Source organism: Mustelus asterias, chromosome 9, assembly GCF_964213995.1.
Source record: "Mustelus asterias chromosome 9, sMusAst1.hap1.1, whole genome shotgun sequence".
NCBI lineage: Eukaryota > Metazoa > Chordata > Chondrichthyes > Carcharhiniformes > Triakidae > Mustelus > Mustelus asterias.
In genome coordinates, this window is record NC_135809.1 from 9,095,290 (window position 1) to 9,109,479 (window position 14,190).

The 14,190-nt window shown below is 41.3% G+C and overlaps 1 protein-coding gene across 10 annotated transcripts in view; it reads left to right on the forward strand.

Moving 5' to 3' along the window:
* The window catches only part of LOC144498471 (plasma membrane calcium-transporting ATPase 1-like), a 111,691-nt gene extending 104,037 nt beyond the window's left edge, over nt 1-7,654 (forward strand). For 5 of the 10 annotated variants that reach the window (XR_013498707.1, XM_078219637.1, XM_078219638.1 and 2 more), the window contains exon 22: nt 5,567-7,654. Coding sequence is in view for 8 of the 10 variants with exons in the window: in XM_078219637.1 (XP_078075763.1) it covers nt 5,567-5,878 (312 nt within the window). In the remaining 2 variants the exon portion in view is untranslated. The remainder of the gene's footprint in view (nt 1-5,566) is intronic. The other 5 variants (XR_013498708.1, XM_078219641.1, XM_078219642.1 and 2 more) reach the window with 2 other exon arrangements.
* The last annotated feature ends 6,536 nt before the right edge of the window (nt 7,655-14,190 follow it).

Consider the following 14,190-nt stretch of genomic DNA (forward strand, 5'->3'; position numbering starts at 1 on the left):
ATTTCCTGAACCACATGCCTAACGTTTCTCATTTTCTCCCTCAGTACCCTCCAAACTTCATTTGTTTCAGTCTGTTCATGCGGCTTTTCTTAAAATGTGGTCACCGAGTCTTCAGATTTTTTTTTTGAGGGCTAGAGAGCTCATGAAACTTGCAGAAAAAAACCTATGAAGGCTGAAAGTCTGTTCCTGTCAAATTTCTGTAGTTCCATTTTTTTGGATTAAGATTTAAAAGTGCCTGTGTAAATGGTTGAGTATAAGCCCATATTTAAAGATTCTTTCTATAATGGACAAAGTGTCCTTTTTGACAAATCCATAATACATTGTTCTACTTGTCATTAACTCAATGGGTTTTTAATCTCTTTTTGAATGAAATCAGAAAGCTGGACTGTGGATGTTGCGCGCTTCTCTTTCTAGGTCTAAACATTTCTGTTACAGCAACAAGAGGGCTATCTGTGAAACTGAACATTTCAGCATTTTTTTATAGCATTTGACATGTCTTGTGTTCTAAAACTCTCTCCACTCTTCCACTAGGTTTTCTTTCCTTGCCTTATGTGCCTGAGTTGTTTAAATTATATGCATTATAGTGAACCATTATACAAACCAGCAAATTCATAGATCAAAGGGAGAACAAGATTACATTTGAAAAAATGTAAAATACATTAGAAAAGCATTTGACAAGGTCCCTCATGGCAGGCTGGTGCAAAAGGTTAAATCTCACAGGATCAAAGGTGAACTAGCTAGATGGGTACAGAACTGGCTTGGCCATAGAACACAGTAAGAAGTTTAACAACACCAGGTTAAAGTCCATTGGTTGCTGCTGGTGGTGATGCCGAGTTTCTCAAGTTTCCTGTTCTTGGTGTGCATGTAGATGGTGTAGTTCCTTTGTCTCGTCTGCTTGGCAGAGTTTCGCAGCTGGTCTGCATCCTGAGCGCAAGTTGAGAATATGGACTCTACAGCAAACGCCACAGCCTGGAAACCAAGATAGAGTTGGTGTATGAGGTGGTTGAGGAGGGTGAGAGAGGTGCGACGGCAAAGTCTCTCAGCGTAGTCTGTGTTATAGGTTGACCTGAGTGGGTTCGTGATCCGTAGTCCTTTCGGTATTTTGTCTGCTTTCTTGCATCTTTGTAGAAACTTGATGTCTGTGTCGATATGCGCGATCTTCTTGGAGATCCTCTCCACTTGGAGCCGGCAGTTTGCGGTGTCTATGGTAGTCATGATGTGGAGATGCCGGCGTTGGACTGGGGTAAACACAGTAAGAAGTTTAACAACACCAGGTCCAACGTTAAACTTCTTACTGTGTTTACCCCAGTCCAACGCCGGCATCTCCACATCTTGGCCATAGAAGACAGAGGGTAGCAGTGGAGGGGTCTTTTTCTGAATGGAGGTCTGTGACTAGTGGTGTTCATGATGTGGAGATGCTGGCGTTGGACTGGGGTAAACACAGTAAGAGTTTTAACAGCACCAGGTTAAAGTCCAACAGGTTTATTTGGTAGCAAATGCCACTAGTGGTGTTCTGCAGGGCTCTGTACTGGGACCTCTGCTGTTTGTGATATATGTAAATGATTTGGAAGATGATGTAGCTGGTCTGATTAAGTTTGCGGACAACACAAAGATTGCTGGAGTTGCGGATAGTGATGAACATTGTCAGAGAATACAGCAGGATATAGATAGGCTGGAACATTGGGCGGAGAAATGGCAGATGGAATTTAATCTAGATAAATGCGAAGTGATGCATTTTGGTAGATCTAATGCAGGGGGAGCTATACAATAAATGGCAGAACCATCAGGAGTATGGAGACACAGAGGGATCTGGGTGTGCAAGTCCACAGATCCTTAAAGGTGGCAGCACAGGTGGAAAAGGTGAAGGCGGCATATGGCATGCTTGCCTTTATTGGATGGGGCATAGAGTATAAAAGTTGGCATATGATGTTGCAGTTATATAGAACACAGGTTAGGCTACATTTGGAATACTGTGTCCAGTTCTGGTCACCACACTACCAGAAGGACGTGGAGGCTTTGGAGAGAGTGCAGAAAAGGTTACCAGGATGTTGCCTGGTATGGAGGGTATTAGCTATGAGGTGAGATTGAGTAAACTAGGGTTGTTCTCCCTGGAAAGACGGAGGTTGAGGGGCGACCTAATAGAAGTTTATAAAATTATGAAGGGCATAGATAGGGTGAACAGTTGGAAGCTTTTTCCCAGGTCAAATGACAAATACAAGGGGTCACAAGTTCAAGTGCAAGGTTCAATACAGATATGCGCGGGACGTATTTTACACACATTTGCTGATGACACCAAGATTGGTGGAGTAGTGGATGAGGTGGAGGGCTGTTGTAGGCTGCAAAGAGACATAGATAGGATGCAAAGCTGGGCTGAAAAATGGCAGATGGAGTTTAACCCTGATAAATGTGAGGTGATTCATTTTGGTAGGACTAATTTAAATGTGGATTACAGGGTCAAAGGTAGGGTTCTGAAGACTGGAGGAACAGAGAGATCTTGGGGTCCATATCCACAGATCTCTGAAGGTTGCCACTCAAGTGGATAGTGCTGTGAAGAAGGCTTATAGAGTGTTAGCTTTTATTAACAGGGGGGTGGAGTTTAAGAGCCATGGGGTTATACTGCAACTGTACAGGACCTTGGTGAGACCACATTTGGAATATTGTGTGCAGTTCTGGTCACCTCACCTATAAGAAGGATGTGGAAGCGCTGGAGGGAGTGCAGAGGAGATTTACCAGGATGCTGCCTGGTTTGGAGGGTAGGTCTTATGAGGAAAGGTTGAGGGAGCTAGAGCTGTTATCTCTGGAGCAGAGGAGGCTGAGGGGAGACTTAAGAGGTTTATAAAATGATGAAGGGGATAGATAGAGTGAACGTTCAAAGACTATTTCCTCGGGTGGATGGAGCTATTACAAGGGGGCATAACTATAGGGTTCATGGTGGGAGATATAGGAAGGATATCAGAGGTAGGTTCTTTACGCAGAGAGTGGTTGGGGTGTGGAATGGACTGCCTGCAGTGATAGTGGAGTCAGACACTTTAGGAACATTTAAGCGGTTATTGGATAGGCACATAGAGCACACCAGGACAATAGGGAGTGGGATAGCTTGAGCTTGGTTTCAGATAAAGCTCGGCACAACATCGTGGGCCGAAGGGCCTGTTCTGTGCTGTACTGTTCTATGTTCTACACAGGGTGGTGTAGCCTGGAATGCACTACCAAGCAAGGTGGTTGAGGCGGACATGCTAGGATCATTTAAGACTTATCTAGATAGCCACATGAACAGACTGGGAATAGAGGGATACAAACGGATGGTCTAGTTAGGAACACATGATCGGTGCAGGCTTGGAGGGCCGAAGGGTCTGTTCCTGTGCTGTATTGTTCTTTGTACACCATCCTGCATTATACACATTTCTGGTCTAGTGTAATTCAAAGCTAACTCAGATCAACTATATTTTTGGATTGTATTGATCTTTAAGGTGTCTACTATTTGTTCCTTCTGCCCTAGCCTGTTTTCATTACAATATTCCATTAATGTGCATCAGTTGAGTATTGTGTCCAAGAAGCAAACTGTTTGTGGAATTGTGCTTGGTCATCCTTTGTGTAAATCCCTTGAATCCTGGAATGTTGTCGGTCTTGTAACTTTTCACTTCCTGAACTTGTATTTTGTAATTAAGTGCTGAATGTTGAAAAGTGAAGGCCATGCCTGAGGTTGCTGCCTAGAATTTGTGAATAGAAACATTCAATCCAGTTTTAAAAATGGAAGATAAACTTAACATGTCCTTTGTGTTCACTTAACTGAGGCCTAGATTAGAATCCAGAAAACAACCTAGCTGCCAGATTTCTTGAATTTACCTAGAGTTTCAAACCTACTGTGCCTCAGTAGATTACGCATATGTGCCCGAGTTTGATGAATTGGCGCTCTGAGGGGCTACCAAAGAGCTGGGAAAGTTACAATGCAGTAAGAAATTTTATGATCCGGTTAAGTTGTAGTATCGGGAATGAATCATGGAATCATAGAAACCCTACAGTACAGAAAGAGGCCATTCGGCCCATCGAGTCTGCACCGACCACAATCCCACCCAGGCCCTACCCCCATATCCCTACATATTTACCCACTAATCCCTCTAACCTGCGCATCTCAGGACACTAAGGGCAATTTTTAGCATGGCCAATCAACCTAACCTGCACATCTTTGGACTGTGGGAGGAAACCGGAGCACCCGGAGGAAACCCATGCAGACACGAGGAGAATGTGCAAACTCCACACAGTGACCCAAGCTGGGTATCGAACCCAGGTCCCTGGAGCTGTGAAGCAGCAGTGCTAACCACTGTGCTACCGTGCCGCCCTTCGAGATTAGGGGGACCTTTGCTTGAGACATTCTGTACCAACATCCCTCCCTTCTCGTTACAGTTTGAGTTCCATAGTTTATGGAATAATAAATTACTGCGGATACTGGAATCTGAAACCAAAAGAGAGAATGATGGAAAATCTCAGCAGGTCTGACAGCATCTGAAAGAGAAAAGAGCTGATATTGAGTCCAGATGACCCTTTGTCAAAAAGATCACCTGTTCTCAAAACATCAGCTCTTTTCTCTCCTTACAGATGCTGCAAGACCTGCTGGGATTTTCCAGCATTTTCTCTTTTGGTTTATGGAATAATCCTGGGTTTTCACAAGTTTGACTATGCATTTATAAATGTATTTCAATTCCAGGTTCATGCAAGCATTGTTCTTTTTCCCATTTAAAAAAAAAAATACAATCTATATTCTCCTTGCTCCATAGATGATCTCACTAGGATAAGGACAGGAGTAGCAGAGAGTGACTATCTTTGGTGCTCTCAAGGAAATCATAAGCATCTTAAAAATGGATATTGTTGGACTTCATACTTTCCTCATCAGTATGTCCATAATTTGAATAACACATGTAGCATGAATTAGAACATACTGAACCATATGTTGTGCGTGAAATGTCTTTCTATAAAGTTCGTGTGTCGATTAGCCCTCACTCCTTTGCCCCCATTCCACCTTGGCAATCCAACATGTTGGGCTGGTTTAAATTTGGTGTAAATAGCATTGGGCATATACGTGAACATTTACACAGGTTGCTACTTAGGATTTTTGGCATGTCTCATTTTCTTAATGCTATGTTTATCTTAGCCTTGGCTTTTTATCCATAATCAGTGGCATCCTAATCCCACGCATGAGGTGATCCTGTTTGTAGCTCTTGTTTTGCATTTTAAAATATTTTTGATCTTCAAGAAAGTGAGGTTCATGAATCTTGGGAGTTGGTAAGTATTGCTGCATTAACTGCTTTGTTTGTATTTTATGGTACATCAGCTTAAGTGCTTACACCAAGATGACATGCTTTGTTTCTAGATTTATTTACTGTCCTAAAATGTCTTACAAGTTTTTTCCAGTTCTTCAAGCTTCCACTGCATTGTGCACGATACAGATTTCACGTGTGTTGCTATGTAACTGTGGATTTCAACTCAATGCAGCTTAAATCATACCTTAACATTATCAGATCCAACCATGTTACTTTGTCAAACAACTGACACTCTGCATATTTTCTTACAGCTCAGAGTGGTGAATGCATTCCGTAGTTCCTTGTATGAAGGATTAGAGAAACCAGAATCTCGCAGCTCAATCCACAACTTTATGACCCATCCGGAATTTAGAATAGAAGATTCTGACACTCACATCCCTCTTATTGATGAAAGTGAAACTGAAGATGAACCACCAACAAAACGTGATACCTCGCCTAAATTATCTCTCAATGAAAACAACAATGCTGTTGACAGTGGGATCCATCTTACAATCGACACAAGCAAGTCTGCTACCTCTTCAACCCCAGGGAGCCCACTACATAGTCTGGAAACGTCTCTCTAGTGTAAGCAAAATGTTAACACTAGATCTAGTGAGCTACAAGAAGAAAAGAAAATTGGGTCTTTTTACACTGTGTGATTGACAAGATATTCTTGTCTTGGACTTCAGCAGAAGACACACTAAGATTGTAGATACTTTAAGCTTTCTGCCAGACTAAGGGTGCTTTTGGAACTCAGTGACACAAACCTGGCATTAAAATGACTTGCTTTGAGGATCTGTTCTGTTACAGAGGATGAAAAATCAACTTTAAGAATTGTCCTGAGCAGTGTGTTAGCTGAACATTTAGTTTTTCTTGATTTCTGGATGGTGTTTTTCAGGCCCTGCCTCATTGATACTTTAATTTCTGCTACTTGGCTGTTAATATTTTGAATTATTTATGTTCTAAATGACGCAGTTCTGTTTACAAGGTTTGTAGATACTTTTGTTTGTTTGTAGGTAGGCGGCTTCCTGACACATGATGCAGAGAAACTAATCCTTCAAATACTACTGTATTTTCAGGAAAAGGGTGTTTCAATTGAAACTGTACTAAATATGCCTGTGATTTACTTGTTAAATATTGTAGATAAAAATCATAACTTGTAGCCAAATAGATAACAATGCTGACATATTGTAAGTTATGGCCCCTTTCCCAGTGAAGCCCCTAAATACTTGCACAGATTTTCAATGATTGTTTCAGAATCTAGTTTCTCAGTTTCTGGGAAATGAACTGCAGTAAAATTTTTCTCTTCGCAAATGAGTAAGGGTGAAATGTTAAGTGAAAGAAAACATCCATGTATAATGAGATGCTTGAGTATTTGTCAACTCATCAAATGGATTAAATCAAATGCATCATAACCTTAGTCTATCTGTGTTTGTCCTTAGAAATTAGTTTAGACTTGGTGAAATGTGAGCAGAACTTTTGTTTCTTAGGAAAATTTTAGGTATTCTTTTAGCACAAATGCTATTGGCATTTGTGAAAACCTATTGCTATTGAGTATTTTCTTGATGTTTAATGGCTTAAATAAGCATCTTCTCTAGCCAATTGTTTCTCTGCCCTTCCCTTTGGGCCTACTAAAAATATAGGGGGGGAAGCACAACACACTGCATCATGTAATGTACAGTAGATTTCAAAGTGGAAACAGCCCTTTGTACATCATGGCTTTTAACCGAAAGGCTGGAGTACCATGCAGGCTTGATGTATGCTGCTGAACCATTCAGTGTACACTGCTACTTTGATACAATGGTACATTTATGATCGATTCAAACTTTCTGAAATGTAGGGTGGGATGATTGACAAAGATTCCTATAAGTCATTGTGACATACCTTGGACAGGGAAATTTCAAAACTGCTTCAGTGTTGCAGTACAGTCATTGTTTCTGCGCCTGTGTAGATAACTGTAAATAAAGACTTTCTTTGAACTTCCCACCCATTTAAGCTTTCGCAAGAGAAAATTTAGTACAATTTTTCAAGATGTAATACATGTCACTGTTACAGAAAAGGGTTATATTTTTATCTTAACATTTGGTGGGAGAGGAATGGGGGGATGGAACTTGAGCATCACAAATTGTACAGCTGGGTATTCCATTGAATTGTAAACTTAACATTTCCCATGTGTCCAAAGTACTTTTTGTAGGTTTGAAAAATGATGAAATATTGAGGGGAAAAAGTCCAGTGAATAAGGCTTTATGTCCCATTTTGGCCCGTTATAACAATTTCTATATTACCAATGCCAGCTGAGTGTCAATTTTGGAACCAATTATTAAATGTTTAAAAAAAATGAACTGTAACATGTCAGATTTTCCTTGTGTCAGGTGTGTTTTAATTTATATGAAAATTGTGTGTATTTTATACCAAAATTGTGTATGTGGGAGTACATTGTACAGTATTCACAATCTTTGGGTAAATCAATCATCATAGCAATTTATGGAATAGAAAAACCATGGACAATCCCTAAAATTTATATCTTGAAATATATTTACATTATGATGGCGTTCAATCATGAGTAGCAATCAAAATTATCTGTTGCAACATTTGTACAAATTGGGTCTAAAAAGCTACTTGTCTTCTGTATTTTGAGTATTGTGCAATTATGTTCAAAAAATCCTTGTTAGTTGACTAACTCTTTGCAGCAAGTCCTGTTGCCCCCATCACTTCTGTGCTGGTAGAATTCAGTCACTACTCAATTGTAAAATTCTTTAAAAATCCTTCCATGGCCTAGCCCATCCATATTTCTAACACCCTCAACCCTACAGTTCTCCTAGATATCTGCACCGGGGCCCCTTGTACATCCCTGATTACAAATTACTCCCATCATTAGTGACCATACCTTCAGCTACCCTGGCACTAAATTCTCTCCATAAAACTTCTCCGCCTCTTACCTCTTAAATTCATTAAAACCTACCTCTGACCAAACGTTTGGCCACTTGTCCTAATATACAGCTCTGAGACATTTTTGCTATATTAAAGATACGAGAAGGTTCATTCTATTTGCTCAGTTTTTAATTTGGTTAGAAGCTCATTTTGTGTTCAGTATTTTTAACTGTCGCCTGACCAAATTTAATTGCCATTATGATCCATTATGCTTTTACTCTGGTATCAATTCAAAGCCAGACAAACATATCCCCATGCACTGTGCTCATTACTGAGTTGGTGTCCTAATCTGCTTCCTCAGCAGCATTGGAAACTTCAGACTTGAAGTTCCAATCAAGACTGTTTGATAAGAGTCGTGTACATAGCAGACAAATGGAAAATTAAAATGTTTAACTTTTCCAAGAAAAATTGGGCATCTTTGAGAATAAGTCTGATTTCATTATTAGAATGCTCACTCCAGGGGCTTTTCATACCCGATAAAATGAAACATGGATATGCTAATTAGAGATTAACTGATTATTATTTCTGATTATGCAGAGCAAAAGTTTGATTTAAGGCTATTACCAAGTTGCTTCGAAATCAGTAATCTGTCCAAATGCATACCAAATGTATGAAACCGTGCACCTATATTGCATTTCAGTGCCATAGCTTAAATACTAACCCAACTCTTCCAGCAAAATTCAAAGCATAATTAATTGTCAGAACTGTTGGAGATGGGGAATGACTACTTTGGAACATGGGTCTGCCTTTTTAGTTATACCATTACAAATCAAAACCGATTCATTAAACTGACAGAAATGAGAAGATTTCATTTTAAAATCCAGCACTTTAATTTTCCATCTGTTTACTTGGAGCAGAGAAAGAGGTGATAAATTGAGGGGCCAAGATGAAATTAATGGCTTATTTACCTTAGCAGAGATCAAAAATGAGTGCATAAATTTGAAGAACTTGGTACCAGCATTAGAGGGGAGAAAAGGACAATTTTTTTAACCTCTACTTGGAACTCCACCTTTTAAGGATGGTACAGGCAGAAGCTCCACTTAAGCTGTGACAAACAGGGCTACAGATCTAATTCAGGAAAAGGGGATAAGGTTGGTTAGCTCTTTGACTGACATGGACATTCTTTTGGATGTGGGTGTCACTGACAAAGTTAACACTTAGAACCATAGAAAATTACAGCTCAGAAACAGGCCTTTTGGCCCTTCTTGTCTGTGCCGAACCATTTTTTGCCTAGTCCCACTGACCTGCACTTGGACCATATCCCTCCACACCCCTCTCATCCATGAACCCGTCCAAGTTTTTCTTAAATGTTAAAAGTGACCCCGCATTTACCACTTTATCTGGCAGCTCATTCCACACTCCCACCACTCTCTGGGTGAAGAAGCCCCCCCCTAATATTCCCTTTAAACTTTTCTCCTTTCACCCTTAACCCGTGCCCTCTGGTTTTTTTCTCCCCTAGCCTCAGTGGAAAAAGCCTGCTTGCATTCACTCTATCTATACCCATCAAAATCTTATACACCTCTATCAAATCTCCCCTCATTCTTCTACGCTCCAGGGAATAAAGTCCCAACCTATTCAATCTCTCTCTGTAACTCAGCTTCTCAAGTCCCAGCAACATCCTTGTGAACCTTCTCTGCACTCTTTCAACCTTATTTACATCCTTCCTGTAACTAGGTGACCAAAACTGTACACAATACTCCAAACTTGGCCTCACCAATGCCTTATATAACCTTACCATAACACTCCAACTTTTATACTCGATACTCCGATTTATAAAGGCCAATGTACCAAAGGCACTCTACGACCCTATCCACCTGTGACGTCACTTTTAGGGAATTCTGTACCTGTATTCCCAGATCCCTCTGTTCAACTGCACTCTTCAGAGTCCTACCATTTACCCTGTACGTTCTTCTTTGGTTTGTCCTTCCAATGTGCAATATCTCACACTTGTCTGCGTTAAGTTCCATTTGCCATTTTTCAGCCCATTTTTCTAGTTGGTCCAAATCCCTCTGCAAGCTTTGAAAACATTCCTCACTGTCCACTACACCGCCAATCTTTGTATCATCAGCAAACTTGCTGATCCAATTTACCACATTATCATCCAGATCATTGATATAGATGACAAACAACAATGGACCCAACACCGATCCCTGCGGCACACCACGAGTCACAGGCCTCCACTCAGAGAAGCAATCCTCAACCGTTCTCTGGCTTCTTCCATTGAGCCAGTGTCTAATCCAATTTACTACCTCCCCATGTATACCTAGCAACTGAACCTTCCTAACTAACCTCCCATGAGGGACCTTGTCAAAGGCCTTGCTGAAATCCAGGTAGACAACATCCACCACCTTCCCTTCATCCACTTTCCTGGTAACCTCCTCGAAAAACTCTAATAGATTGGTCAAACATGACCTACCACGCACAAAGCCATGTTGACTCTCCCTAATAAGTCCCTGTCTATCCAAATATTTGTAGATCCTATCCCTTATCACACCTTCCAATAACTTGCCCACCACCGACGTCAAACTTACTGGCCGATAATTTCCCGGATTTCTTTTGGAACCTTTTTTAAACAACGGAACAACATGAGCCACCCTCCAATCATCCGGCACCTCCCCCGTGAATACTGACATTTTAAATATGTCTGCCAGGGCCCCTGCAAGTTCAACACTAGCTTCCCTCAAGGTCCGTGGGAATACCCTGTCTGGTCCTGGGGATTTATCCACTGATTTGCCTCAAGACAGCGAGCACCTCCTCCCCTTTAATCTGTAACGGTTCCATGACCTCCCTACCTGTTTGCCCTATTTCCGTAGACTCCATGCCCGTTTCCTCAGTAAATACGGATGCAAAAAAACCATTTAGTATCTCCCCCATCTCTTTTGGTTCCATGCACAGTCTACCACTCTGGTCTTCAAGAGGACCAATTTTATCCCTCACTATCCTTTTGCTCCTAACATACCTATAGAAGCTCTTTGGATTTTCCTTCACTCTGTCTGCCAAAGCAACCTCATGTCGTCTTTTAGCCCTCCTGATTTCCCTCTTAAGTAGCTTCTTGCACTTTTTATACTCCTCGAGCATCTGATCTGTTCCTTGCTGCCTGTACATTTCATACAACTCTCTCTTCCTCTTAATCAGTGTTACAATCTCCCTCGAGAACCAAGGTTCCTTATTCCTATTTACTTTGCCTTTGATCCTGACAGGAACATACAAACTCTGCACTCTCAAAATTTCTCCTTTGAAGGCCTCCCACTTTCCATTTACATCCTTACCAGAGAACAGCCTGTGCCAATCCACACTTCCCAGATCCCTTCTCATTTCATCAAATTTGGCCTTATTCCAGTTCAGAACTTCAACCCGAGGGCCAGATCTATCCTTATCCATGATCAGGTTGAAACTAATGGCATTATGATCACTGGATCCAAAGTGTTCCCTCACACTCCCATCCATCACCTGCCCTAACTCATTTCCCAATAGGAGATCCAATATCGCATCCTCTCTAGTTGGCACCTCTATATACTGATGTAGAAAATTCTCCTGAACACATTTTACAAACTCTACCCCGTCTAAACCTTTAACAGTATGCGAGTCCCAATCTATATGTGAAATATTAAAATTTTGTTGCATTTTGTACAAATTAAAACTTGTTGCCTTAATTATCCTTGGTGGTGGTTAGCCATCTTGAACGGCTACTGTCCATGTGGTGAAGGTATTCCTACAGTGCTCAGGTTTACAGCATGGAAACAGGCCCTTCGGCCCAACTTGTCCATGCTGCCCAGATTTTACCATTAAGCAATTCCCAATTGCCCGTGTTTGGCCCATATCCCTCTACCAATCTTACCCACTTAACTGTCTAAATGCTTTTTAAAAGACAAAATTGTATCTGCTCAACTACTATCTCTGGCAGCTTGTTCTAGACATCACCCTCTTGTGTGAAAAGATTGCCCCTCTGGACCCTTTTGTCCACCTGTGACTACACTTACAAGGAGCTATGAACCTGTACCCTTAAATGTCTTTGTTCTATAACTCTCCCAACGCCCTACCATTAACTGAGCAAGTCCTGCCCTGGTTTTATCTACCAAAATGCATCACCTCTGTTCAAGGATTTCCAGGACTTTGATTCGTGACAAGTGAAAGAACAGTGATATTGCTCCAGCTGTCTTGGAGTGGAACTTGCAGATGGTGGTTTTCACATTTCTGCTTCCCTTGTCCTTCTAGGTGGTAGAGATTGCAGGTGTTGAAGGAGCCTTGAGCTGCTGCAGTGCAACTTGCTACCACTTGTTGTGATTGTTTAAATTTAGTGGATCGGGCGCTGATGCATAGAATCCAGCAGGCTGCCTTGTCCTGGAATGAATAGTTTCTTGTGTAGTTGGAACTGCACTCATCCAGACAAGTGGAGAGTTTTCAACACTCCTGATTTGTTTCATAGATGGTGGACAGGCTTTCGGAGAAGTTCCAACCTCTTAAACAGATCAGGTGACAAGAGCAGGTTCAAGTCAATAGTAATGGATGTTAGTAGGGGAATGCCATTGAATGTCAAGGAGATGGTTGTATTCTCTTGTTGGAGTTGATCATTATCACGTAAGTGGCAAACAACCTTTACACCACACATCAGCACAAGCCTGAATATTGTCCAACTTTGTTGCATACAGACTGCTTCAGTATCTGAGGAATTGCAAGTGGTACTGAACATTGTACAGTGCAATGATCAGCAAATATCCCCACTGGAAGGAAGGTAATTGAAGTAACTGAGAATGGTTTGGCCTACCTTGAACTCCTGCAGCAATATCTTGGGACTGAGATGATTGACCTCCAATAACCACAATCCTCTTCCTTTGTGCTAGGCATGACTATAACCAGTGGTGAGTTTCCCTGATTCCATTCACTTCAAATTGGCTAGAGGTCCTCGATGCCCCACACAATCCTAAGCTACCTAGATGTTAAGGGCAGTCACTCCCACATCTCAAGTTCAGCTTTTTCTTTGTGTTTGGAGCAAGGCTGTTGAGGTCAGTGGCTCTGGCAGAAATCCAGAGCATTGCCTGATACATTTCTTCACTTTGCTGATGATCAAGAGGTTGGTGGGATGGTAATTGGCTGGATTGTACTCTTCCTACTTTTAGTGGACATGATGGGCCAAATAGCCTCCCTCTGAATTTTAATTTTTATCAAGCTGCAATTAGTGAACTTGACTGACACTGGAAGCCTGTGACCAGTGGTGTATCATGGATCAGTGCTGGGACCCTTGAATTTGTTATATACATTAACGACTTGAATGTGAATGTAGATGGTATAATTAGTAAATTTGCAGATGAAGTGAAAATTGGTGGTGTTGATGGTGAGGAAGATAGTCTTAGGCTACAGACTGATGGTGACCAGCTGGTAAATTGGGCAGTGGAATGACAGATGGAATTTAATCCTGATAAGTGAGGATGCATTTTGGGAGGTCTAATAAAAGTAGGATATACACAATGGTAGATTCCTATGGAGTATTGAGGAACTAAGTCATAGACCCTTGAAGGTGGCAGCACAGGTAAATGTGGTGAAGACATACTGAATGCTTGCCTTTATTCTCAACATTTAAGTATCTGGATGAGCACTTAAATCGCCAAGGCATAGGCTGTGGACCAAGTGCTGGTAAATGGGATTAGTGTAGATTGGTATTTGACGGTCAGCATGGACATGAGCTTGAAGGGCCTGTTTCTGTGCTGAATGACTCTATACTATATTCTGTTAAGATAATTACAAGAACAACAAGAAACCACTCTTAATTGCCAGTTTGCAGTTACTATTGTGTAATGTAGTATGGAGATGCTACTCCAGCTCAATGCAAGAGGCCCACAAAAATTTTCTTATGTACTAACTCGGGCATTTGAGAAACTAAAATCGGGCTAAAAGACAACCAGCAACACAGGAGGAAAGTTATTGCATAGATGTGACCAATTAGATGTGCAATAATTATAGGGAACTC